General features: G+C 41.4%; 1 protein-coding gene across 1 annotated transcript; it reads left to right on the top strand.

The window, feature by feature from the left end:
- The first annotated feature begins 2,903 nt into the window (after positions 1-2,903).
- Spata9 (spermatogenesis associated 9) lies at positions 2,904-27,673 on the top strand. The gene is made up of 5 exons (XM_005065707.4): positions 2,904-3,026; positions 3,181-3,269; positions 10,409-10,636; positions 22,449-22,544; positions 27,231-27,673. Exons 1-5 carry the CDS (start codon positions 2,966-2,968, stop codon positions 27,513-27,515), a joined length of 759 nt encoding a protein of 252 aa, XP_005065764.1. The 5' UTR covers positions 2,904-2,965; the 3' UTR covers positions 27,516-27,673.
- Positions 27,674-27,758: the final 85 nt, after the last annotated feature.

The raw sequence follows: 27,758 nt of genomic DNA, 5'->3' as shown, positions 1-27,758 counted from the left end.
GTGTTAGGATTCAAACTCATTCCCCTTGGAAAGCAGCTAGTGCTCTTAACTGCTAAGCTCTCATTACTGCCCATGACTCTTGTTTTAAATCAGAGAAACGTTTTATATCACATGTAGTTGATATCACCTTTCCAGCTCCTGGGAAGTAAAAAATGAAGCATTCATCTCAAAAATATGAGCCAGCCATTTTAATGAAAGGAATCATTTTTCTAGGTTCTTAGGAAACAGAAATGCCTTGTTTCTATTTCTAACTGAATGTGAGTTCCCTTGGTACAAGGATTTCTCTCAACTCCTCTACCCCAGTTCTGAGAACAGTGACGTTAGATGACAGATGTTCAGTATAAGCCACACGATTTGAGCGAAATCCTTCTGGTATTTGCACTGATACTCGCTGAAGCGCAGGAAGGCAGGGTTAGTCAGGGCCCTAGTGACAGCATGGGTCAGATGTTGACAAGGAAGCTGGTGGTCACCCTGCATGTTTTCATCTGCTTCAATGACACTGCTTTCTTTGTCTCCACTGTGAGTACAAGAGAACCTCTAAGCTTCACGCCTTTGTTAACTTAAAATCAGAAAAAAATCAAGGGGAATGTTAAGGAAAGGTATAAAAATAAAAGTTGTAGATTTTCTTAACAATTTTATTTAGTGATAATAAATCTAGTGGACAAAAATCAGTGGACTATAATAATTAAGTAATCAATCAGTTTGTTATTATTCATTTTGTTTTTGATTTGAAAGTATACATCCCTTTGTATAACTCAGATATTCACGAAAAAATGGTCATGTAATTTTTCAGAAAGAAACTTTAAAGTCTGGGAAGTAGAGATTTTATAGGCCATATTGTCTGATCTAAATTCCAATCAAAAACAAGATCTCAAATGTAATTACTTGGAAATCATGAAACAGTTACGATAACCCTTGGGGGAAAACACAATCAGAGGAATCTGTGAAAAGAACTCTTCGTTCCAAAATCCATAGGGCTCTCCTTGTTGAAGAAGAAAACTAAGAGTAAGGTGACTTTATTTAAGAAAAAATAGAAAGATAAATATTCAAGATAAAAATAAGAGAAAAGCCTGCTACATTTCCATGGAGCCCCATGGCAACATACTTAAAACCCAGTAGAGGAGTTCCTAGAGAAATAAAAGTTAGCAAAACTATTCAAGAAAATATAAACACATATTGCCATGTATGAATGCAAAAGCTGGAAACTGAATTTTAATGGAAATATAAAGAAAACAAAGGAGAAGTTAAAGCAATTCTAAATAGTTCAGTGTTATTGTTCCAGCCACTACTGCAAAATACGATTCATTAAATTTGTATTTACAAAAATGTGGCACTGTTCTGTTAAATAATGAAACAGCCATGGACCAACATAGGTGTATGGACACATTTGTGAAATGTTTAAGTCAGACCTTACCCAATAAAGTGGAGCAAAGGACCATGAAAGACAAGTGTCAGCATTAGGTAGGCTGGGACATTTTCTCTTTTAAGGCTAGCAAGTTGAGGGAGAAAGTGTTCACATCCATTGATGATGAACAAAAGCAGAGAAAGCTGAACAAAGCTCAACCCTGATTTCCAGGAAAAACAAAACAACAAAAACAACAACAAAGCCCTGGAGGGTCATAGAAGGAAACTAAATGTGGTGGAGATCATTTAGGTTACCATTTGTCCTTGACTTAAGTGTGATAAATGCATGAGGAATGTTTTTGGGTTTGGTGGGTTAAATTCTCTAGGGTGTTCTGATGAGAAGAAACTTCCATAAAACCAACTGTGACCTTAGGAAATACAAGGGAAGGCAGCGGCTGGGGGCAGAGCGCCAGGGATATCGGGGACAACATGGGCTGCTGGGTGCTCCTCTGAGGTCCAGATAGATAGGGCACAGAGAGCATCTCACTCTGAGGTAAAGATAGGGCAAAGAAAGCATCTCTCTCTGACTCCATGATGGCACCATTGTCAGTGAGGAAGGTTTTCTTTCTGGTAATGCGTTGCACTTTTCAAATGTTAACACATACTTAAGAATTAAGGCCACGAGGGAGAGAAGAGGGTGCTGTTTGGCTACACGTGGGCATGTGTAGTGGGTTAAGGGCTGAGAAGAGCGTGATAGCAGGGGTCTGCCAATGATCTCTCTCCCACAGTTTCTATGAGCAAGCTTCCATTGGCCGCAGCCTCAAGCTCTTCCAGGACAACCACCAAGCTACTATTAAGTGTAAAACAAGACTTTGATCCACCAATTTTTAACTCATCCCCACTAACAATCAAATTGACCTGTTATTTAGTTCTTCCCTTGTGTGGTGAGTGAGGGGCGATGATTTTCTAGGTGTGCAAAAACTAAAGAAATGAAGACAAACCAAACACTTTACCGTTTTGCCTGATGTGATCTATTAATCTCAATCTATTCAGAAGTCTTTCCAAATTAATGGCTGTGTGTGCATGTTTGCACATGAGTGTGTGAATGTAGGCATATGAGTTTGTGCATGCGTGAATGTATGTGTGTGCATGTGTGTGCTCTAGTGTGTGCATGTCTCTGTGTGCATGTGTGTGCGTTTATGCATGTGTGGGTATGTGTTCATGTATGCACGCGTACGTGTGCATATGTGTGTGTGTGCACGCACATGTATTTGACACTATCTGAAGTATTTCTTCCCAACTGCCTTCAAAGAGAACTTTGTTCTGACTCTCGGGTGATCTGTTAATTCAAGTCTCACTATAGAATTTAGGACAGACTCATTTTGTATGTGAAAATTCCTGGTGTGATTCAATTTTCAAGCTCCTCCCTCCTCCCTTCTTGCCTCCAAACATAGTCTTGTTCCTCCCATCTCCACAGTTATTTCGGAAGGTTCTGTAACAAGTTCTCAAAGGCCCCATTGTGCAGTAACAAAGAACTCTAACGGTGAGGGTCAGGTTCTGTCCTTGCCTGCAGTCCTGAGTGGAAGAGTCCTCATCCAGGCCTGCTAGACATTTGGGAGCCATGGCCGCCAGGCCTATCGGCTGGATATGTGGACAGGCGCTAAAGACCTTCTCTGGAAGACGTATGACAATCTTACTGTGACTTGGGATATGGGCGTGGGAACCGCGGGGACAAATGTCGCCAGTTTCTCTATCCCCAATTACCCAGGAGGTGGACAGGGTCCCACACCTCTGTGAATGTCACGGGCTACTCGTCCTAACATCTCCTTTTCTCAGTTGAGGGGCTCCAGAAGGCAGTGATGGACCTTATAGATGAGTTTAAAGATGAAGTCCCTGGCATCCTAAGATTGTCACAGTCTAAACAGGTAATGAGACTCACAAGCTTCAATAGGAAGAGAAAATATGTGATTTTTGTGTCATACAAATCATTAATGCTGAGGTCAGTAAGTGACGCTTAAGAAAATATGATTTTTTCCTCAGAAAAACCAATTTCCAATTTTATTTACTGGGAGGAGCCCTTGGGTAGCAGAGAGATAGACGAAGAAGTGACTGAGATAAATTAAGATTAGATCAAAAATCTGAAAATCTTTCATAGCAGAAACTGACAATGCAGTTTGTTTTATTTTTTTTTTTTTGAGACAGGGTTTCTCTGTATTGTTTTGGAGGCTGTCCTGGAACTCGCTCTGTAGAGTTCCAGATCCACCTGCCTCTGTCTCCAGAGTACTGGGATTAAAGGCATGCGCCACCTTTTCCTTAACATTTGCTTAATGTAAAATTGGAAAATCGCTAGAAATGCTTAGGTAAAATCTAAGGCAATTAAGGGATTACAAACACTTAACTGTGATAAACTAATCTGAAAAGATCGTGTGAACATGTGTGATAATGTGGAGAGAAACTACTGATGTCTACCACGTAAGCAAAATACACATGCACTGTGTTTCTAAAGTCTCTGTTTCATAAAAGATTTGAAGGAGATAAAGTATTGGACTTGGAGACAGAGGGATAGAGGGAATTCTGAAGAAAAGGCATGATCTCATTAACCTAATTACTCCACGTATCGACTTTTGAAGTACAGTACAGTTTAATGTTGCATGACACCCTAAAAGCCAGACTTGGGCAATGTCACATGTCACGTTTCTAGCCCAAACCAGAAACTAAACACAAACATACCCCGAGAGGCATGGCATTCACAAAGTTTGCCTGTGTCATTAGGAAAGGCGTTGGGGCTGTCAAACACTGTTAACTCTCTATTGTTTGTGATTGGGGAGACAGGGATGTGGGGACAATAAACAGGATGTGATCCCTGTCAGTGGGTTTAATCTAATGAAGATGGGTTGTAATGGTAAAGTTAATAGGTATTCATTTAAGCCAGACCCAGAATAAGATCTTTGGATATCATGCAACAAAAGAGGCTGATCTTTGTCTTAATTATAACACAAAAGTAGACAGAGAAGATTTTGAGGTTGGAAATGACATCCAGTTTTTATTTTGAAAATAGTTCATAGGCCTAGGGAGATAATAGTTCAGTGGTTAAGGTCGCTTGCTGTACAAGCAAGAGTTTGTGTCCCCAGCACTCACATAAAAGCCAGGCATATCTGCTTGTGTACCTTGCATTGTTGGGTGGAGACAGGTGGATCATGGAATCTCAATGTCTAGTGAGCCTACCTGAAACGATGAGATTCAGTGACAGACCTGTCTCAGATACAAGGTGATAGAAGAAGCCATCCCCTGGCATCCCATGGGCACATGAACACAGATGTGTGCATCTATCACGCACATGAACAGAGATGTGTGTATCTATCACGCACATGAACACAGATGTGTGCATCTACCACGCACATGAACAGAGATGTGTGTATCTATCACGCACATGAACACAGATGTGTGTATCTATCACGCACATGAACACAGATGTGTGTATCTATCACGCACACGAACACAGATGTGTGCATCTATCACGCACATGAACACAGATGTGTGTATCTATCATGCACATGAACACAGATGTGTGCATCTACCACGCACATGAACAGAGATGTGTGTATCTATCACGCACATGAACACAGATGTGTGTATCTATCACGCACATGAACACAGATGTGTGCATCTATCATGCACATGAACACGGAGTTTGCATCTATCACACATACATACACATACACCAAGGAGAAAAACAGTATTTATCTAGAGATGTTTTCTTAATGCAGGCAGAGTTTCTAGTAAAGTTCTGTTACAAATGGTTGCCAAGAGCATTGGGAATATAAAGAATGGGTGTAGTGTTCTGTGAATCATAAACTTGATAATGTGGGCTGACAAGGCTATGCAGGGGTAAGGAGGAGTCTGCGTTTCTTGAATGGCTGGAAGAAGAATGGCTGTTAAGTAAGACAGGGGCTATGTGGACGACATGAAGATGGGATATAATAAAATTATTTCAGTAGTCTTGATTCAAGGGATGTAACTCATTGTGTTCAACCCATGTAGTTGACCAGTAAATTGAAGCTACTTAGCTTCTTATTCTGACTGTAGACTAAACAGACAACAAGCCCTCTCTGTTTGGGGTCTAGACTTGGAATGAGGGTGATGTGAAGCGTGGGGTCCCAGATGAGCAGTTGTTGAACAGTGCAGTTCGTTCTGCTGAGCAGTTCAGACTAAGTCTTAAAAACTCCGGAGGAAAGGCCAAATTCTGGAATCCCAGGCCTCCCATTTACAGCCTAGATACCTCCCCCTCTTTACATCCCCTGGACTTTGTAAAAAGTATTTTGAAATATTGGGAACTTTTCTAAGCTGTACTCTGGATTTCTAAGAGAAGAGATGAACAGTGTCTAGTGGACCTAGCATCTAAGTGCTTAAAGTGGATGGTAGTGTAATAATTTTTTTAAAAACCTCAAAGGGAGTCCTAGAGGCAAGAGTCATGCTAGAAATACCCTGTTTCTTTTCCAAAATGGGCTTCCTCCATTGCCAAAATTTGAGACATTGAGATTTTTTTCAAACAAACAAAAAAACTCTACAATTTTTTTCATACTTTTTCTACCTTGCTCTGTCTTCTGGTGGCATCGTTGTCACAGGATCTAAGACCATGATTTGTGTTCAGATAGATGGCTGCCTTCTCCCCAAAGAGAGCTCTATCCTGTTCCCAACACCTTGAATTTATTTACTTTTAAGAGTCTTGGGCCACTTCGGGAAGAGCACAAAGACGGCTTTTGCCCATTTTGAAACCCACTGCTGCTTTTCCACCACCCCCTTTGCTAACTTAGTGACACAAACCCACTGTGTGAGATATACAAAGCACAGGCCGTGTGTAAAACGAGAAGAAACCCCATAAAAAAGCACTACCCCCCCAGTACCTCAGTACTTATCCACCCCCCCACCCCACAACCTCCTAGCTCTGGTTTTGTCTGGATTTGACAGAACAACTTCACCTTTTGCAAAACACTCCATAAATACTGAAAAAAAAATGGAGAGAAGATGGTGAGGTCAGGGAGGTAGGGCCACAGTCTCCACAGGGCTTGTACAGGCTTTGCTTCCAGACAGAGTTCAGCATCAGCTGAGGCACTGTAAGATGTGATCTGACAGGTTTTAGCTGGTTATCTCTGGTTTATTTGCTGCTGACACTGAAAATAAGCAAATCTGGGAGAAGGGAACTGTTCAGGTGGCTAGCCCGCTGGCCTAGAGAAGAGACTGTGTATCTAAGGGTGGGGTGGAATTCTGGAACTATTCAAGGGAAGAATTGGATACGTTTACTGACACGCTGGTTTTATAAGTGGAGGATAGTAAGTGCTGCCATAATAGGATTGAAAGTTCATCATTAAAACTGCTGACAACAGAAATGGGAAGGACTCGTGGGGAGGGGAGTATGTATTCAAACGGGAAATCTAGAGCAGGTTCCAGAACCCATTTTACTAACCAAAGCAAAGTTTCCTTTGGTGAGTGACCTTTGCAGCTCTGGGTCCTTGGGTGGGGCATTTATTTCCTGGCCTCTGTGAACTGCGCAGATGAGGGTGAGCAGTGCACAGAGGGGCATCCATGTTCCCCTGGCAACCAGATGCTTAGGCTAAGAGTCAGAGAGCATGAGCTTCATTTGGGGTGGCCATTGGGACCCCACCCCACATGATTTTATTAAAAATAAACAGACACACCGGGCGGTGGTGGCGCACACATTTAATCCCAGCACTCGGGAGGCAAAGGCAGGCGGATATCTGTGAGTTCGAGGCCGGGCTGGACCGACAGCCTCCATAACAATACAGAGAAACCTTGTCTCGTAAAACCAAAAATAAATAAATAAACAGAGACACAGCGCAGGCAGTGGAAAAGGAGAAAACACCCTGGCAGCCAAGAATAAAAAAAACTTTCAATTGTTTTCCTATTAAAATAGTTAAGAAACTTGCTGAAAGTAATAGTGTTTTGAAATCATCACAAACATCTCTTTCCGCCTGAGGAATGTAGGCTCCTCCTGCCATCAGCTTGTTCACAGAGTGCAGGAGAGAACCACACCTGTTAAGGAGGGCACACACACACACCACACATACACATCACACACACATCACACATTACACACACACACCCCTGAATACCCTCTACACACACACTGCACACACCACACACACAGACCACACACACACACATCACATATACACCACACACACATCACACACACACCACACACACACAGACCACACACACACACATCACATATACACCACACACACATCACACACACACCACACACACACACTTCACACACACACACCACACACACATCACACACACACATCACACACACACACCACACACACATCACACACACACCACACACACACCCCTGAATACCCTCTACACACACACACTGCACACCACACACACACACACACACACACACACACACCTTGGTCTGTTTTTTCCCATCGGTTCCTGACAGGCAGGAAGCATGCCTTCTTGGGGAAGAGCCAGTTCCATGCTTTGTGGGAGAGAAGATAAAAGTAGCCAAGAGCACTGCATGGTTGGAAGTAACAAGTCCTTGAAGATTATATGCCAAGTTTTTGTTTCTGCTTTGTTTATTTTAAAGAAACCGTTTTCAAAGGCATGCAGGGCCGATCATGATCTAATTGTAATAAACTAAGCGTTAGAGGGAAAGAAAGAGCATAGTTGTGAGACACAGGTGAACACAGAGAGACAGCCAAGATTTCATGATGCCAGCTAAATATGCTCGCATTGCAATGCAGGCTTACATGAAATAATATCATTTTCAACAAATGTTCATGTTTTCATCAACCTAAATTATCTGAGCCCTACATGAGACTTAAGATGACCAAATTATCAATGATAATTGACCATGTTTTTATAAAAAAGCAAGAAAGAAATGTAGAAGGGGAGTTGGACAGGCTGATTTGTCTGGTTGTATAAACAGAAGCAGACAGAGACAAACAGTGACTGCAAGCCATCCTATGAAGAACTTGAGGCCTGATTGTTTGTGCCCTTAATCTGAGCTCTCGAGAAGCAGAGGAAGGAAGGGGATCTGGGCTTTGAACCCAGTTGGAGTTTTGTGGCCAGTTTGGCCAGCAAGACTGTGGCTCAGAACAACCAGAAGAAAGTAAAAGATCCTGTAGATTCATTTAGGAGACCTGGAATCTGCAGAAGGTTGACATTTCACAACTCCCAACATGGTAGATTCCCCAAACACTGAAGACTCCAACAAGGAGATAAGCCTTTCAAGGTGGAACTTCATGTGTCCCATGCCTGTTTGTCCCGGCAGTGTGGCTGACTGCGCTTAATCATAACTACAGCGAGGGAGTGCATAGGTACATTTCAGTCACAAGTGAAAACAAACCAATGCCAGTCCACCCGGCGGCAGAGCTCGGAAGGGTCGACACAGCGTAGTCTCGAGAGGATCCTGGGTACTGGAGCGGTACAGACGTGATGCCCCGGGCTGCCCTTCAGCCACAGCCAGGGAACAGAATGATGTCAAGTGGCTGGAGCTCTGAGCTGGTTTGATCACTTTGTTTTTAGATTGCTTTTAGGGTATCATTAGCAGTCTAGATAGCGCTATCTACTGTTGATGCTGCCTGGGAGACTGACACCTCCCTTTGGCTACTGAACTTTTCGGAAAAGTTAACAGAACAAACCACACCAGAACACTACACAGGGAAAAAATGTATCCTCACCAGTGGGCTAGAACAGCTTCTAGTTGTCTTCAGTGAAAATTGCTAAGCAGCAAGAAAAACACTAAAATCCAGTGAGGTGCATTAACTTTTAAAGTAAATATACAAAATGTTAGCTTTGAGGCAAACACACAATGTTCACTGCAGACAAAAAAAACCCCCAAATTTAACAGATATTTTGTATGCATATATTTAGGTTTAACAAAATATTACAGAATCAAAGGTTGCTTATCTTCAGTCAATGCCTAACTAATATTTTTTCCTAAGCATGGCCAGAAGAGCCCCAAATTGTTTAAATTAATGATGACACTAAGTGTGCCTGTCTGTTGACTGTAATACCGTTTAGCCACACTCTATGCAGTTTCTTTTTGGTAAACTACTAAGAGGAAACCACATGTTAAATGTTTTGATAATGCAACAATTTTGTTAGAAATTACTAGAATTTCTGAAGTTTTGAGATAATGTTTTTTTTTTAACTTACTGACTGGCCTATAGCATGTCTGGTTTAGTTTCCTTTGTACATACTCTAGATGTAAACTTCTAAAAATATTTATAATGGTTTAAATAAGTACATTGCTTGACTATTTCATATATTGAGTAATGCTTGGATAAGAATCATTGTTGAGAGTGAAGCCTTAGTCCAGCTATACAGGAGGATGAGGCAGTATGATTGAGCTACAGAATGAGTTCACACCCAGCCTGCACCACTTAGTGAGACCTTGTCTAAGAATGAAAAGGAAGAAGAGAGCTAAGGCATGATTCAGTGGTAAAGCAATTGCCTAGCATGTATAAGATCCTGGGGTGGGGGAAGGAAGAAAGGAGGAAAGGAAGGAAGGAGAGAAGGAAAAGAAAGACAGACAGGAAGGAAGGAAGAAAAAGAATCTTATCTATTTCTTAAAGCAGCCTGTAAAATCAATGTAAAAATACCATAGACCACCAGGCATAGCAGCACATGCCTTCAATCCCAGCCTCAACGCAGGTAGTAATGGGTAGATCTCTATGAGTTCAAAGCCAACCTGGTCTGCATAGAAAATTCAAAGCCAACCAGAGTGACACAGGAGGACATAGTGAGACCCTGTTTAAAAAACAAACAAAAACCCTACATACCCAGAAAGAAATGAAACAATGCTGTCTTTCGTTTAATTCAATTCTCAATATTTATCCTAAGGAAAAATTAAGGTATTCATATAAAAGCTTTAATTAGGGGTGCCAGTGAATTTATACAGGGGCTAAGTACATTTACAACATCATGTACAGCATAGTTATATACTCAGTTTCTGCTACAAGTAGATGCTAATAATGTATCAGAGAATCATGTATCAGATTCTTTTCAAAGCTTATTTTTTCAGAAAAAAGAGCCAGTGCAGAAAACATCCAAGGTCAGAATGGCTCTGGCTGTAGCCAAGATCAACCGGGGGGCATTAATTCAAGGACTAAACAGCATATCCAGCTCCTCCAAATCTGTGGCCAAGCTTCTGCAGCCACAGCTGGCATGTCGACTCTTAGAGCTGAGGCACATATCTCACCGGCTGCTGAGGGAGGTGAACGCGCCAAGCCAACCCCTGTACAGCATGCAGGCAAGTGGATGTTGCGTCCCCATGAGCTGTAGAGCCTTTCTGAAGATTCATGACTGACCAGAGTGTTGGTAATAAATGACTGTTGAGTGCTCAGCCCTAAATGGGATATCTCATCTACATGACCATTTTAAGGCTCAGGGAGCATCATAGAAAGGGGGTGGTGGTCTAAGGCACAGAAGATATAAGAGATGTTGTGAAACTCATCTTCTGGACATGACACACCTGCTCACCGATGAGCTCACAGCAGCAGTGGCTGCCCGTATAAGGCTGAGCCTGTTGACGCTCCTCCACCAGCTGGAAAGGGCTCATAGAGCTATAGGCAGTTGATGGCTGCTACAGGAGGGTGAGCCACTTTTGAGTGATACAGCACAGGTAAATTGCCCCAAACCTATGCTCATACAAGCACCTGGTCAAGGTAGTGGGCTACCCCTACCCCCAGAAGTCATGAAAGTGGAAAGGATTCACTGGGGAAGAGAAGAGGACTGGGGGTGTAAAAAAATGGAGATCAAAGTCCATTATATTGCACAGAATTGTGAAAGAATAAAACGATAGTGAATTTGGCATCCTTTGTGTGAAGCAGATGAAGTTGGATAGGAGACATGATAGAGTACAATTTCTAGTTGAAATCTGGAGGGGTGGTGATGTGAACTTTTCCTACCTTATTGTCTAATTGAGCTGTATAAACTTTCCATTTCAAATAGTTAAAAGAAAATATAAGCATGCAAATTGACTATTTGTGTCAAGCATAAAGGGAATTCTATAATGATTTTTCAAAGTGGTTGTGTTTTCCTCCTCTCTCTGGGAACACTTGTTTCCCAACTAACCCTTGGTGTGCTAGATGGGCGTATTCAGCTGTAAAACCACTCAGGTATACTCACTCATATTCATGTTTATTTCTAATTATATTTTCTGCATGGCCTAGTGGAGCTTCTGTTATTTCTTGTTAAGGGAAGCAACTGTTAAAACTTTTCAGGCCTGACTTTTTTTTAACTTTATGACACAGAGCTCTGGGTCTTTCAATCTGGATGCTATTCAAACATCTAAATTTGTTCTGTGGGAAAGTTGGAGTCTTTCAGCACCAGTATCCCAATCCCAGGAGCATTGGATTGAACACTGGCCAAAAGGAGAGGAAACCATCCTCAAATGGGCTGAAAGCAAAAGAGAAGAGAGTGCTAGTTTGTATAAGCAGCCCAGAGCTAAGGTTCCAGACACGTGCATAGATAATGAAGCAATGGCCTACCTCTTTTTCTTTGCAAGTCTTCATTCTTTCTTTCTACATCAATTGTACTCAAAGACTATCCAGCATGACTTTTAACTGTTTGGGAATCTCCATACTTCCAAATTCAAATAATTCCTGAGTCAGTGTTCCTTGGGTTCATGATGGAGAATGGTGTACATCCAAGTGCTTGCCTTTAAACTAAGGAAATAGGCTGCATCAGTTGGCCTGAGACAGGTTCCCTGCTTCATTTCCAGAGTTGGGGTTGGAGCCCTATCCAGACCACACGGGCTGAAAGTAGAGTGGAAAGAGCAGGTCCTCAAGCAGGATGGATGCTAGGCAGCCAGAACCAACCAACATCCCATTATGGATGCTGGGTGGTCAGAATCAACCAACATCCCATTATGGATGCTTGGTGACCAGAATCATCCAACATCCCATTATGGATGCTGGGTGGCCAGAATCATCCAACATCCCATTATGGATGCTGGGCAGCCAGAATCAACCAACATCCCATTATGGAGAAATCTATCAATAATTCAAGGCTTTTACATTTAAAAAATCATCACCTGGGAACAGAATTTATAAAAGGTTTTCTTGTGGTACTTAGTATCTAAGAATATAAAAAATGTTATGTGTTTGCTAACCAATGGATTCTGAAGTATTCTGCGCCTTGTTTCTCATCTTTAACATTGGAGAATAGCTGAATATTATTAATTCTTTCTGAAATGTCCTTTGAAAGATAATGTTTTCCCTTGCCCTTCTCTAAATTTTGTTAAAACAATAGGCTTAAGAATTATTTTTATTTTATACAGGAATGTTTTCCCTGCATGTATGTCTGTGTGTCATGCATGTTCCCAGGGTCCATACAGGCCAGAAGAGGGCATCAGATACTCTGGAACTGGAGTTACAGAGAGTTGTGCTGAGACACCACAAAAGACAGTTACAACACCACAATGACAGTTGCAGGGCCACGTGGGTGCTGGGGATGGAACCCAGGTCCTTTGAAGAGTAGTAAATGTACTCAACAGCTGAGCCACTGCTCTAGTGTCCAAACCATAGTTTTTATGTTGTGAAATGTCTTCTGAAGAATATTTCTGAAGTATTTCCTGCCAATCATCTTATCTTGCTGTGATTTTTTGTCCTGATTTTCTACTAAATCCAAGGAGCTGAGACTTTAAGCCAACAAGGTTTCCTGCTGTTGATCCACACTGCATACATTTACACACACACACACACACACACACACACACACACACACACACACGGGGCGGGGGGGGGAGAGGAGAGAGTGAGCTCATATCAGGGACATAGATTGTCGTTCACAGTAAAAGTGTCAGCCAGAGCAATGTCCTGTTGGCTCCCTACTTTTCAGTCTATTGACTGAATAACAGTGAGGATTCTTAGTTAATTGTGCATATTTAATGTTGTACCAGGAAAGAGGAACCTTGAAATGAAGAAACAGAGCCTTTTCAGGAACAATGAAACACCTGTCTGGCTTCTCCTCCGAGGGGGGCAGATATCTATTACCCTGGAACGTGTCTGTAGAAGAAAAAGGAGAGGGTATTATTTTGGTGTCCTCTGACATATCTTGGGGATTCATCTCCAGTTCTCTCTACAGAAATGCACTTGCTGTAGCTCCTGAAGCTATTTGATATGTCCCTTGCTCAGAAGAAACAGTTTGTGCAGGTATATGAGCACTCCATGGAGAGTAATATCTCTGTACTCAAAAAAAATTTAGTGGCAGAAAAATTCTGTCTTTGCCTTCCAGCTAACGTGTGTGTGTGTGTGTGTGTGTGTGTGTGTGTGTGTTTATCCACTAATGAGAACAAGACAAAACAACCCCCCCAAAAAACCCACAATGTGTTTGCCTTTTTCCTTGACTGCCACTGAGATTCTGAGACACATACCTGGCTCATCTGCACTTACTCTAGAAACATGTTTTCAGGCAGAGTGGCTGGTCCAAGGCTGTCATTGTCTTCTTTGACATTGATTTACAGTCAGCACACTTAAAAGATTTTTCCTTTTGGGGGCTGTCTAATGATGTAGCTTTAAATAATTTTACCAGTGAAATAGTTCAAAACACAGGAGTAATTTAGCAGAATTCCCACATGACTATAAGTCCTAATGAGTTTCAGATTGCCTTCAGAATGCTCTTCATAAAAAGAAACACATCCTGGTCCCTTCTCGAAGAGGTGATCACTGTGAAGATGAAGTGGACATCTCTACATATACTTTTATATTTTATTGCATTTGCATATGTATACTTACATACTTTTATTATGTATGCTTAACATTCACTTGTCTTTTGAAAATTCCTGTTTTTAGCTACAATTATTGATAAATGTAGCTAGAGTCATTTTAGCTTCTCTCTGGCATTCCAGGAAGAAAAGATACTCTAGAGTTTGCTACTGGGAGAACGAATAATTAATTTCCAATTCTTTTATTTTACAAACAGTGGTTTGGTCAACACACTTATCCCATCCCCCTGTCAACACGAATGAGACTGTCTGGGAACATCTCCAAGGGATTTCTTTCTTCAACTCTTATTAACTCAAACTGTACCTCAGGAAGCTTTCCTGAGAAAATTCTGAGTCTTGAACCTGGAAATAACTAATTCAACTCTTGAAAAATTCTTAATTATCATTCCTTGAAATATTCTATATTTGTCAGTTTCTATAAACCTGACATGCCTACTAAATACATTTTAATGTGTGTGTGTGTGTGTGTGTGTGTGTGTGTTTTCCTTTGCAATGGTGTTAGAATGGACACTGGGACCTCATGCCTGCCAGCAAGCACCCTGTCACTGAGCTACCTGCCTGCCCTTTATTCTCAGTGTGTCTATCTTCCTCACGGACCCCCGCCCTGCTTCTTTCTGCCCAGGGTCTTGTTATGCATGTCTGGCTGGCCTGGGACTCTCTATGTAGATTGGGCTGACCTCAGACTCACAGAGATCCCCTGCCTCAGACTCACAAGTTCTGGTGATTAAAGGCGTGTGCCACCATGCCTGGCTCTTTATCCCTTTTTTACACATCTTGACTGTGTCCAGAATGTTCTTCTACCTATTTAGTATTACCTTAAACTTACCTTTTGTGTGCATGTGAATGTGTATGAGAAGTTATGCATATGTAGAGGTGGTCACGTGTGTATAGAGACCAGGGGTTGAAGTCCGGAATCTTCCTCCATGGTGCTCCACCCTATTGTTTAAGACAGGCTCTCTCACCAAGCTTGCAGTGAGCTCCAGGATCCTCCTGTTCTGCTTCCAGCACTGGCATTACAAGTGTGTTCCACCAAGTCTGATTTTTAAAAGGTGGGTGCTAAGAATCCAAACTCAGGGCTCCATGCTTGCATGGAAAGCATGTCACTGAATAAGCCCACCCCTTCTTGCCTCACATTCATGATTTGAGACCTATGGGTTCTTTCCTTAAGGATGCTCTTTCTTTCCCCTTGCAAGCCTTGGAGAGTTCTCTCCCTTTAATCGACTTCCAATTATCTTGAACATATTTGCATGTACATGGTCTTTCAAATGATTATTCTTTGAAGGATTAAGAGCTACTAAGCTATCAGACTTTGATGGTTTGTATTGCATATTAATAGGAGCTGATTTCCAAATGTTTTATAACTGTATTTAACTGGAACTTCCCCAGTAGAGTTTCATCTTAGTAAAACCCTCCGTGACAGAGCTCTCCTGAGGAGCTCTGCTTGTGCTCCAGGGACATGGACAACCTGGGACCAGCCTTCCAGCTTTCTCAGTTCAGGCTTTTCTGCACTACCCTTAGAATTTCAGGTGATCCCAAAGAGAAAATTCCAGTGCCAGGTGGGGGGCAGCTTCCTCCCTTCCTGTGGTGGTGGTGGCAGTTGTTTGAGTATGGCTTTCAGAAACTGCAGCTGCAGATCCTACCCTGCACCTTACGTCCATCCAAGCCTCACATGCACTCATGGACTGAAGGTCACCTGGTGATCCAGTATGAGCCAGAGAGCCTGGGATGTAAGTTCACATGCTTGCTTCTCTGTTGGCTCTCTTGGTTCTTGGCCCAGGATTCATCTTTCTTTTCTGTAGACTTAGCCTTGCGTGAAGTTTTGGGCATTTGGTTCTAAATGGAATTCTCAGTGGCTTTGTGTAAATGTTTTCACATTAGCTCAGCCTGACATGTTACTGGAGCCAGCTTTCCATCTGTTCTACTTACCATCGTCTTTTACAATTTAATGTAAGATATCTAAATTTCTTTTAACTTAACCTTTTAATTAACTCAGCAAATGCTCATTGAAACCTGATACATAAGATCACTAGTTTAGATACTCTGTGGACTAGTAGGAAAATATGCAGACACTGTCAGTCAAGCGCAGTGAGTGCATGACCAAAGGATGCAAAGTAGACTGTAGAAGCATCCAGAAGAGGCATGCAGTTTCAGAGCGGCCACTGTCAACTGTCTGAAAATTCAGTATTCTGTAATTTAAGCTTCCCAGAACTATTCCCCATGGTTTCTTTTCTTCCCCCCCCCCAATCTGTCCCTGGCCAGAAAAGGAGACGAACCCGCTCACTTACCTCGCTTTTACAATCTCGGTGGAACCTCCAATTGAAGCACCTGCTGTGCGGCCTGCATCCGAGAATGTAGCGAGGTGGTCGGGATAGATGACACAGAGACCGGTCGGTTGCTTTAAGAAAACTTTATGCTTCCCAAGTCAGCTTAGGAGGAGATTCCAAGTCCACTTAGGAGAGAGAAGTCTCAGGAGAAGTCTCCCCAAGAAAAAGGAGCTTCCCTTTTTAAGGACTTCTGCCATTCATCTACATACCATTCTTTTTAGACTTCTCACCCTCCTGGCTGGTGGTTTAATCTCCGGCCCCAGAATCGGGGAGACACCACAGGGGGGACAGGAAGAGGCATCTAGCCGTAGGGGGTGTGAAAGGCATGGTATTTCAGTGAGCAAGCCCTTATCTGAGCCCCATCAAGAGCTTTAGCACTGAATTGTTTTCAGTAAACATTACACAGCTGCCTGCTCCCAGGCCAAAGGGGAAGTGGGTTTCTGCTCAAGGTCTGGTGTCCCCACAAGGTGTGAAGTGTGGGAAGACCTGGGCTGCTCTGGTGAGGTGTGAAGCGTGGGAAGACCAGGGCTGCTCTGGTGAGGTGTGAAGTGTGGTAAGACCAGGGCTGCTCTGGTGAGGTGTGATGCGTGGGAAGACCAGGGCTGCTCTGGTGAGGTGTGACGCGTGGGAAGACCAGGGCTGCTCTGGTGAGGTGTGAAGTATGGGAAGACCAGGGCTGCTCTGGTGAGGTGTGAAGTGTTGGAGGCAGGGCTGCTCTGGTGAGGTGTGAAGCGTGGGAAGACCAGGGCTGCTCTGGTGAGGTGTGAAGCGTGGGAGGCAGGGACTGCTCTGGTGAGGTGTGAAGGGTAGGAAGGGGAGTTGCTTTAATGTGGTGTGAAGCGTGGGAAGGCCAGGGTTCCTCTCCTGAGGTGTGAATGTAGGATGGAGTGTATCCATGGTGTTGGCATATGTTGAGTCACAGCATAGAGAAGATATGTTCATTCTTAATAACGCACAATAAAATTTCCCAGCTGCTTCCAGGTGAAGCTTTATGGTGAATTTCAAGGGGGTGACAGCTTGAATTAATGTTCAGAGGAATAGGCTGTGTGAACGCCTGGAGGATATCACTCTGTATATAAACATAGCTGTGGGAAAGTGACCTAGTAATCAGTCTGAAGCTATGTTTCATGGTCCAAAGATCTTTTACAGTGACTGTTGGGTATCTGATCTAAGAATGAATGATAGACAAATCCTTTTGTACTTGGAACAATTTAATTGGTTCTACCTAAGTTATCATCAACATGGAATACCAGTGAAGCAGATTACTTTCCTGTAAAACATGGACATAGAGGAGCATTTTCACTAGGACATCGATGATACAACTAGACTGATGTTTGAGCCCTTTGGTACAGGGAGGTCGAAGATGAAATCCACAGTAATGGTTTCCTTAAGACGAACAGAGAAAGGATGCTGGCCCAGAGCCTCTAAAATGGTACTCCTGGGTCTTTTAAATGGATGCTCAGATCTGAGCCCCTTAAAATATGTACAAAACATGAGTTGCCTAAAAAAGACCCAGTCCACACCTAAAGAACTTCCATTGGTCAGTTTAAGGTGGGCACAGAGGTTGGGATTTAGCCTCTCTGTTGGCTTTCCTGTTAGAAACGTCTTCTGCCCCTGCTTGTACAGATGGACTGAGTCATGTTACTCGGGTTCTGCAGAGCTGAGGCAGAGATACGAGAACAGCTAATGATGCTAAGCCTCAGGAATGGAAAGCCCTGAGTGGAGAACTCCCTGGAGCCTCCCGACATCCCTAACACTAGCACTTCAGAGTGGCGCATCTGCCCAGCCTGGGAGCTGCCTGACTGAGCCAGCCTACAGCTGCTCTTGCTGCAGTGACCTAGATAGTCAGCTTAGACGCTGACTTCTGCCAAGGCACGTCAGCCCACGAGCTGTTGGCGCTGGAAGGCCAGTCAGCAGCGCGGGGCCACAGAACTGAAAGATCTTCCCGGGGTGAGATGAGGTGACTGCCTCTATTGTGTACAGAGCAAGATGTGCACAAACCCCGAGTGAGCCTCAGCCCCTGCGCTGCCTGGATGTTTCATTCAAGCCCACTGAGCTCATGCTCTTTTCAGGCTGAAGTGAGAAGCTTCCCCAAAACACCCCTCCCCACCCCTGCCCTGCACACTCTGGGGTGTAGTCCAGTTAAGAATTTAAAATGCACATTTACAAAGATCAGGAGCTCTGTGGGTGCTGAGCCTGTAAGACTAACCGGTAGGTGTGATTTGGATATGGAAAAGGGGACTTTCCCAAAAAGAACTTCTCAAAGACATACTGCTTCAAGCTGGCTGGGCAAAGGGTGAGGGCATCTGACCCCTACTGGACCATCTGAATAAGAGCTTTCTCAGGATCAGTGTTCACAAGATGCTGACCAACTCTTTCTGTACTGTGGAGTGCTAGCAGTCCTTGTAAGTGTAATGAGCTACTGTGCAAGGCTTGGCAATACAGCTTTTGCCACTTACAGGAAACCCTTTCTTCCTGGAAAGGTTGAGATTTGTTCATGTCTCAAAGTCTGTATATTGTGCATACTAATGTAACCAAACTAAAGAGATTGACATAGCATTGAAACTGTACTTTAATTCCAATATGTAAACAAATAAAATTAATAAAACAAATTTAAGATAAAATAGTTCAAATAGGCCAAGAAAATGCAAATAAAGACATTTCCAAACATCTCCTGCTTTTATTTTAGATTTTCTATATGCTACTCGTGCTAAAAGGCAGAAACAAAGAGAGTGGCTTATAAAGTATAAAGCAGGCAGTGCAGGTGTCTTAGTCACTGACCTGTTGCTGGGAGGGACACCATGACCAAGGCAACTCTTACAAAGAAAAGCATCTCACTGGGGCTTGCGCACAGTTTCAGGAGTCATGATGTCATCATCATGGCAGTGAGAATGCCCAAGGCAGGCGTGGTGCTGAGGAAGCAGCTGAGATCCTTATCTGCAGGGCCAAGAGGACTTTTGAAACCTCAAAAGCCCATCCCCAGTGACACGCCCCCTTCAACAAGGCCACACCTCTATTTCTTCTCAAATAGTGCCCCTACCTGATGGCTACACACTCAAATATATGAACCTATGGGGGAGCGTTTTTATTCAAACCACCACAGCATGTGAGTCGCAAAACTAAAAAAAAAATGCTACTTTCTAGAAACCACGTAAATTTTGGAGGAAACATATTTCCTATGGGGATGATTTTTTACAGGAACTGAAACCAGTAAGATATTGAAAACAGCAATCCTTAGGCAATATACAAAATTAGTTACTCACAAGTGTAACAGGTATCATGCACATAATTAATTTTGAAACCCCATTGTAATTACCTTCAGATAAGAGAATAAACCCAGGGAAATGTGTAGTGAGGCAAAGTATGATTTCTTCCACAGCCCGTTTTGTTTTGTTACATGTGACTTCCTGCTCGTCCCACACAGACCTTCCTGCACACATAGGAGTCTTTTCCCCTGCAGAGAAGAGTCTTGCTGGAGTCTGTCTGCTTTCCTCTCTGCTGCTCTTTTCCTGTGTGCTTGTCCTCTGTAGCTGGAAGCAGCTCGAAAGGCATGCTGCCGTTCCCATGCTTCCAGGAAGAAAGAAAATGCAACCTTTGATTCATTTTCCAAAGACTCTTTAAGGAAGCCAGGAACTCAGACATTTCCCACGTTGACTTATGGAGACAGCAGTCCAAATCAGAGGACATGCATTTCCTGTAGGGATGATTTATTAAATAGAAAGCAGTAAGAAAGTAGTGTCTATTCCCATATATGGGAGTTGGTGAGGCCTGAGGAAAGAAAAAACCGGAGAGCTCGCATTACACTCCCTCACTCTTAGCTAAGAGGCCTTCTTGGCCTAGTGCTTCTGCATTCCACAATCCCTTACTGAGAGCCGTGGCCAGTTTTGTTGTCACGTAGACATGGCAGCAGTCAGCCACAATGAACCATATGACTTGGACAATACCAAAGATCCTACTTCGTAGATTTCTTAGAGATTAAAATAATGCTATGCAGAGACTTGGCATATAAAGAGTGTTCTGTAAATGTTAATGATACACAGTTATGTTATTCAAACAAAAGCTATTTCAATTTTGGTACATTTCTGTCCACTTTTCCTATAAAAAGCTAGTTGTATTTCTCATATATGAAAGATGGATATAAGTCTTAAGTTTTAAGACAAGTGTGAAAATCATTAAAAGTGTAAATCAGTGAATTTCCATAAACTGAATACTCTTTAGGGTAGCCATGCCCTGAAAATCTCATCAATTCTTCAGTGCTAATCTCACCCCTGTGAGGAAGACGTCCGTTTTCTTTACTTCTATCATTAGAAATTAGTTTGACTCACTTTTATTTAGAGTTTAGTTATTTGCTAGGCATACAGTTTTAACCTCTCTTTCTCTTGTGCTATATTAGTTCCTATCAGGTCCCTCAGTGCTGCCTGTGTAAGGCATTCCGCTGAGTACTGTAAGAATTTTCTTGTCTTCCTAACAAGAACTTACCAGAAGCCTGATCCACCTCCATCTTCCCCTGCCCACTCAGGGGCAGAGCATTCCCAGCAGCACAGACAGCTGGGACTCGGGGGCAAGCCTGGGGTGTGGTGTCTCATTCAAGACCACAATTACTGTTAGCAGCTATGCCATCCCAAGAAGGCCATTCTGTCCTTTTTTCTCAGTTCTTCGTGGAAGAGTAACAATAAAAATGCCATTTCTGTGGGGTTGTTTTAAGGATAAAGTTAAGTCGAGTATTTAAAAAGCACATATTTGGTATTCCTGCTGTTTTATTTAAGGATCATTCTGTGTCTTACAGACTGGTCTGAGTAGCTGTGACAATAGCCCATGCCACCCTGTCAGGTTACACAGCACCTGGGTCACAGTGGAATGTTTATTAAAACACACTTCAGAAGCACACTCTTAAGATTGCAGATTACTGATTGAATTTCATTTTCCTTACCTTTCTGTATCATTGCTTATTTTGGCTTTTTTTTTTTTTTTTTGCTAGTGTAAGTAACGTCACCAAAATGAGATCTTGTTATGCTGTCCAGGCTGACCTCAAAGTGCTGTGTTAAAGGCATCCTCCTGCCTTAGCCCCTGCCCCCAATAGCGGGAACACACACTCCTGTGTGTGGGTAAATGTTCTGTTTTGGTTTTTGGTGATGCTAGGGAATAACTCAGAACTGGTGCATGCTTGCCTAGCATGCTCCCACTGAAGCTCCAGCCTCGCGTTACACATCATTTTCTAAGGGCCATGCACACACTGCTCTTTCCAGCATCCATGCAGTCTATGCTGCACATTCCTATGGCTTTATTAGCCTAGCATGTGGACAGACAGACACTGAAGCTGCTGCATGCCTTGAGTTTTACCTCAAGGAGCATGGCTAGCTGCTACTTCACTGGGGGAGGGAAGGAAAGGCTTTCCTAAGGTGCCTGTAGGAATAATCCCCTTAAACTGAAATGTTACACTGACATGTTTAAGGCAACAACACGTATTACCAGAAACTAAAAACATGTGAGAGGCAAATTCATTCTGAGCATAAACCCTTCAGAGCAGCAGGCTGGGTGTGAGCCGGAAGCCTTGCCTGGAGTTTAATGATCGTCTAAGGTCAGGGCTGGCTGCAGCAGTCCCATGATTAACATTGCAAGTGGGTCATTAATCTCCAGGAAATGCTTAGCATGTTGATTGCTGTTTGCTTAATTGAGGTTGTGAATAATTTAGTAAAGAATGATTACACGAATTTGTACAAAGGAAAGACTTTTTCAAATACTTGGGGGAGCACCCCCTAGCCAGCACATTTCACAGCTTGTAAGCATTGAAATATTTCAGGTTTCAGAAATGGAAATTTCGGACTTATGGGATTTGCTGCTGTTTTTTTTTTATTAGTAAAAGGATGTCTTCTTGCTAAAGGGAGAAGCAAGAAATAGTATATTTTCAGAGGGTGAGAAGCCCAGATATTTAACACAGATAAAATTTTAAATTCTCATAACATTGAAACCTTCAAAATTTTCATTTTAATAAACTTTTGTTGTTTTTGCAGGTCAGAAGGGGTTCTTTATTTGACATCATTTCTTTTCCAGCAAAGACTGCTTTAACTAGCATAATGTATGCTTCCTACGCAGCACTAATTTACTTGGTAAGTGAACTGCTATATTCTAGAAACAAATGTATCTCATTCATTGTTGAAAACGGCACCATGTATAGTATTAGCTTTAATGTTACCAGTGAAGGCACATTACTGACCCTGCAAAATGATTTCAGATTTGTTGTTTGATTTTCTGACAAGCCAAATTAACCCCCAAGGCCCAATTTGCTTATTAAATAAAATTATTTTACTTCTCTAAAGTTAATTACTATTTAAAGAAATGAAATCAAATTTAGTAAATCTGATAAAAATTTAGTCAAAACAGATTAACTTTTGCTTTGAGATATCTTGTTGTCTAGTTATAGCCATTGTCTCACGATGGCTTTAGTTCAGTATTTATTTGGGGTCTATGCCTTTGAAGAACACGGTTGTTACATTTTGATTATAAGTGCTGTGAATGACAAAAACCTAAAAGATGTATAAATTATATGAGTTTCCATCCATTAATAAGTATCCATATATGCTTTATGAAAAACATAATTCAAGAAAGGTTCTATCTTGATGAATTACCACAAAATCTATTGGTCTACTTCAGTAAACATCAGCTACAACTACAGCAACATCATTCCTGCCTCTCTTCCACATAAGTGACTGACATTTGACTTGTGGGTGATTCAGCTTCTTAGATTGAATGTAGCCTGAATCACAGCCTAAACTTTCTTCATGTTTTCTGCTGCTATGAGATTTGGTACTTCTTATTGCTGAGTCTATTCCTGTCCGTTGCGCTATATATAGTGTTTCAGTGACTGACATTCCTTTTCTTACTCAACCACTGATGGGCATTTTACATTGCTCCTAGTTTGAACTTTTATGATGTTTGCATACGTATCTTTGTACATGCCCTTTGTTGAAACTGCTAGGTTACAGGATATGCAAGCACTTATCGCTGATAGTGCAAAAAAAACTCCTAAAATTGTTTTTTAACAATTAAAACCCAACCTAGATCATAGCAGTCCTATATGTCACCAGTGGTGCTTGCTATTGTCAATATTTTCTATTTTAGCCATGATTCAAAGTGTGTATTGTAATACTGATTTTAATTTACATGTTATCGATAAGATTGGTCACAATTGTATAAATTAAATATCCCATTTGTGAATTTCTGTTAAAATCTCCAATGCCAAAACAATGGAATCAGCTAGGCTTAGCTGAACACTCTGAAGCCTTGAGCGGAAACCAACCTTTGCTTCTTTAAAACGTTCTTTCAGTTACTTGTGTCATGATGGAAAGCTGCTTAGCTCAGCTCTTTTTGTCAAAAGATCATAATCTTTTTTGTCTCGTCTAACCATTTTGGCATGATGTATGTTTGATGTGAATATACATTCTCCTGCTTGGTTTCATACTTAATTTTTTAAGAATTGTCTGGTTTTTCACTTTAAGTCTATGTATGACTTTGTTAGTGATGTGAGTTCATTGCAGGCAGAACTTCTTGGGTCTTGTTTGTAATCCAATCAGCAAGTTTGGAAATTTATGTGCCTATATGTGTGCTATATGTATTTGTGTTATGTGTATATATAGACACATGCGTATGTGTATAAAGGCCAGAGTATATTGGTTATCTTCCTTGATCACTATTCACCCTGTCTTTTGAGACAGGGTAGTGATGGGGGATGTCTTTCTGTATATATGTTTCTCTTACTGGTTGATGAACAAAATACTCTTTGGCCAATAGAGGCAGAGGATAGACGGGACTAGGAGATGAGGAGAACTCGGGGAAAGGTAGGCAAAGAGGCACATAAAGGACCCCATGTAGTTGAGGAAGGAGTAACAGGTCCGGGCCTTCTCTGGCAAGATAAGACCTGTGGAAATACTCAGATTAATAGAAATGGGTTAATAATTAAGAGATAGCTAGCCAATAAGAAGCCCTAGCCATTGGCCAACAGTTTATAAATATATGTCTCTGTGTGCTTATTTGGGGCTGAAGATAGATGGGACCTGGCGGGAAAAAAGTCTAGCAACAGGGTAGCTCACTGAATCTAGACTCATCAGTTCAGCTAGGCTGACTTGCAAAAAACCCCAGGGATTCTCAGACTCCACCAACCAGTGCTCATATTCTACCTGTATACTGGCATGCTCACTTCTATGTGTCCATAAGCCATATTCTTCTATGTATATATAAGGCATGCAAACTTTTCATTTCTACTTGGTTCTAAACTCTTCTTGCATTGGGAACATATGGGAAGTTTTCTGCTATTATTTCACCGAATAAGTTTCTCCATCTTTTTCATGACTTGGCTCTTTCATCAATACTGGTTATTCATAAACTTAGCCTTCTAATAATGCTCCCAAATACCATTTATACAGTTCATAGCTTATTCTGATTCACTACTATCTAAGTGTACTAATTTGTTCACTCTGTTTTCAGTCTCTGATATTACACCTTCCAGTTGACCTTGTTTATTGGTGAGACTTGAGTTTGGTTCCTTTTCTGGATTTCATCTTATTGCCTATATTGGTTTCCTTATTTTATTCAGCTGTTAGTTTATGTTATATTCAAACTCAGTCATCATTTTGAAAAACAATCTTTTGGATTCTTTTGCATACATATGCCTCAGTATTTTTATATTCATGTATAAACTTTTAGGAGCCATGTAATTAAGTATATAAGAACTAAGATAAAATCATAAAATTAAGAGAACTTTAAGAATGCCAAAGTAAACAGAGGATATGCCGTGTTCATAGCCTAGCAGAACTTACCCTTCCAGTTATAAAGACATTTTATGAAGCTCCCATGATTCATAGAGCAAAAATTGCCCCAAGAATAGGCAAAGCAGCTAGACTCAGAGAGTTACAAATAGACCTACACACAATGTAACTTATGAACATTATGAAAGACGATACAAAAAGGATTTTCCTGATAAGTAAGGGTAAATCAACTGGGTATCACTGAGGTAACTATTTCTCTCTTACCTCATACCAATTCCACATGGATTATAAATCTATAACTGAAAGGCAAAAATAATACTGCTTCTAGGATATAATAGATGAAAATGTTCTCATGACCTTGGGTATAGGTCATGATTTCTTTAAACAGGAAAAAAAACCCATACAACATGAAGGAAAGCATTAATAAGTTGAACTATATGAGAATTAAGAAAAGACAAGTCAGAGGAATTAATGAAATTTGCACATATGAAATCAAACAAGAATATCCTGGAATATATTTTCAAAGCAAAATCACTAACTTGGGAGTTAGACGTCTCCCAGAAAAACAAAAGGCATACGAGGCTGAGACAGCACGACAGCGGACGGAGGCGGCAGAAGCCACTCACCTGATGGCACAGAAGCTGGGGGAGGGAATGGACACAGGGAAAAATAAAGCCCCTAGAATATGCCTCCAATGAAATATTTACTGCAGGTAACACACACCAACTAACATTACCAGCACACCTCAAAATAGGTCCATCGCCTGGGGTCCAAGCCTGTGAGGGACCTTTCACAACCAAGCTGTAAGTGGAACAACCTACTGAGGAACATAATGATCATAAATATGCATACTGGATCACTCGGTCTTGTTAAACAAATACTACACAATATGTAAGGAGAGATAATACTACAATACAATAGTGGGTGGCTTCAGGATTCCTACTCCCACCAACATGAAACATCATCAACAAATATCAACAAAGAAACATTAGAGATAGATACACTAGAGGTCAGTGGATTTAACAAATATCTATACAATATTCCATAAAACAGTAGCAAAATACACATGCTTTTAATTAACACAAAACACTACTTTTCAATACATACTGGAGCTGTTCATACAAGCTTTATAAATAAAAAATGAGAAAGGAAGGAAATGAAAGGAAAGGAAGACTATAGACCAACATAATCTTTGATAACCCTTGATTATCTTTGAAATTAGATGCAAAAATTCTTAATATGATATTTGAAAACTGCACCTAGAAATATATATTAAAAACATCATCCAACATGATTAAGTCAGTTTCATTTCAGGGATGCTAGGATGGTTCTGTATTTGTAAACCAATGCATTTAATATGGTATATAAACAGAAGACAAAAACTGCGTGATCATCTGTATCAATGCAGAAGAAACCTTTGAGATGAAATTATATCATTTGGAGAAAGTTAAAAGAATGGAACTTGAGGTCATCCTATTAAGCAAAATAAAAAAGACACAGAAAGAAAAGTACAGTATGTTTTGTACTGTGTGGAACCAGAATGACTTTTGAAAAGATCTGAACCAGTGGCAGGACTCCTAGAGAAGGGCATGGGATGGGTGAGAGGGTGAAGACGGGGAGGAAGACTAAGATGCCATATACACAAATGGAAGCAGCACAGTGAAATAAATTAGCATGCTGCTGTAAGAAAGACTATTAGAAATTCAAAGAAGAAAACGCTCAAAGAATTAGCTCTTCTAAGATAAACCACTTCCCTTTAGCTTAGTGGAATACGCTGCTGTCTTTTGCTACTTGGCTCATTAGTAATGCAGAATGAGCTGAATGACTAAACTTGTTTATTTCTCACTTCTGGGGTTATTTTCATGCGTGTTTTGTTTAAACACTTTTCCATATTTAGGATAAGGAATTGATCAATCCCTTGTCGTGTATCAGGGTTTCCTCAAAGGAAGGGCGACATGTTACTGACTTTTTGTCTGTGGTTGTCAGCACCTTAAAAAGAAACATCACTCTTTAACATTTTAATTGGTACAGGCCGTCTGTGTCAATGCTGTGCTGACCAAGATAAAGAGCATTTTCCAGGAAGAAGAATCCATAAGGCAAAACAGAGAGAGCGAGAATCTGAGGAAAGCCTTTTCTGAACCCGTGCTTCCAAAGCCCATGTTTTCTGAAGGTGAAATCAAAGCAAAACCTTACAGGTCATTACCAGAGAAGCCAGACAACCTTTCGGAGCACCCCAAGCCTCCTGCCAACAAGCAGAGCAACAAGATCCAAGTTCTGCATTCTGTGTTTGACCAGTCAGCTGAATTGAATGAATGAGAAATCCAGACATGGGTTCATTTCATCAGACAAAACCAGAAGACCAGTTTACATATGCTAAATGCTCTTTTAAAAAGGGGTAGAACAGGAAAACTATGACATCATTCTCTTGTATTTATATGGCATAGAGAATAAAATGAATCTTGATGTACAATATATATATATGATGACCTAGTATATTTGTTTTTCTAATCTATATGTTCAGGTACCTACCTACATAGGCCAGAAAAAAGTATCAGTCTC

This window comes from Mesocricetus auratus, unplaced genomic scaffold (assembly GCF_017639785.1).
Source record: "Mesocricetus auratus isolate SY011 unplaced genomic scaffold, BCM_Maur_2.0 Super-Scaffold_100020, whole genome shotgun sequence".
NCBI lineage: Eukaryota > Metazoa > Chordata > Mammalia > Rodentia > Cricetidae > Mesocricetus > Mesocricetus auratus.
Note: the sequence above shows the minus strand (reverse complement) of the source record. Positions and strands in the feature narration are given on the sequence as shown.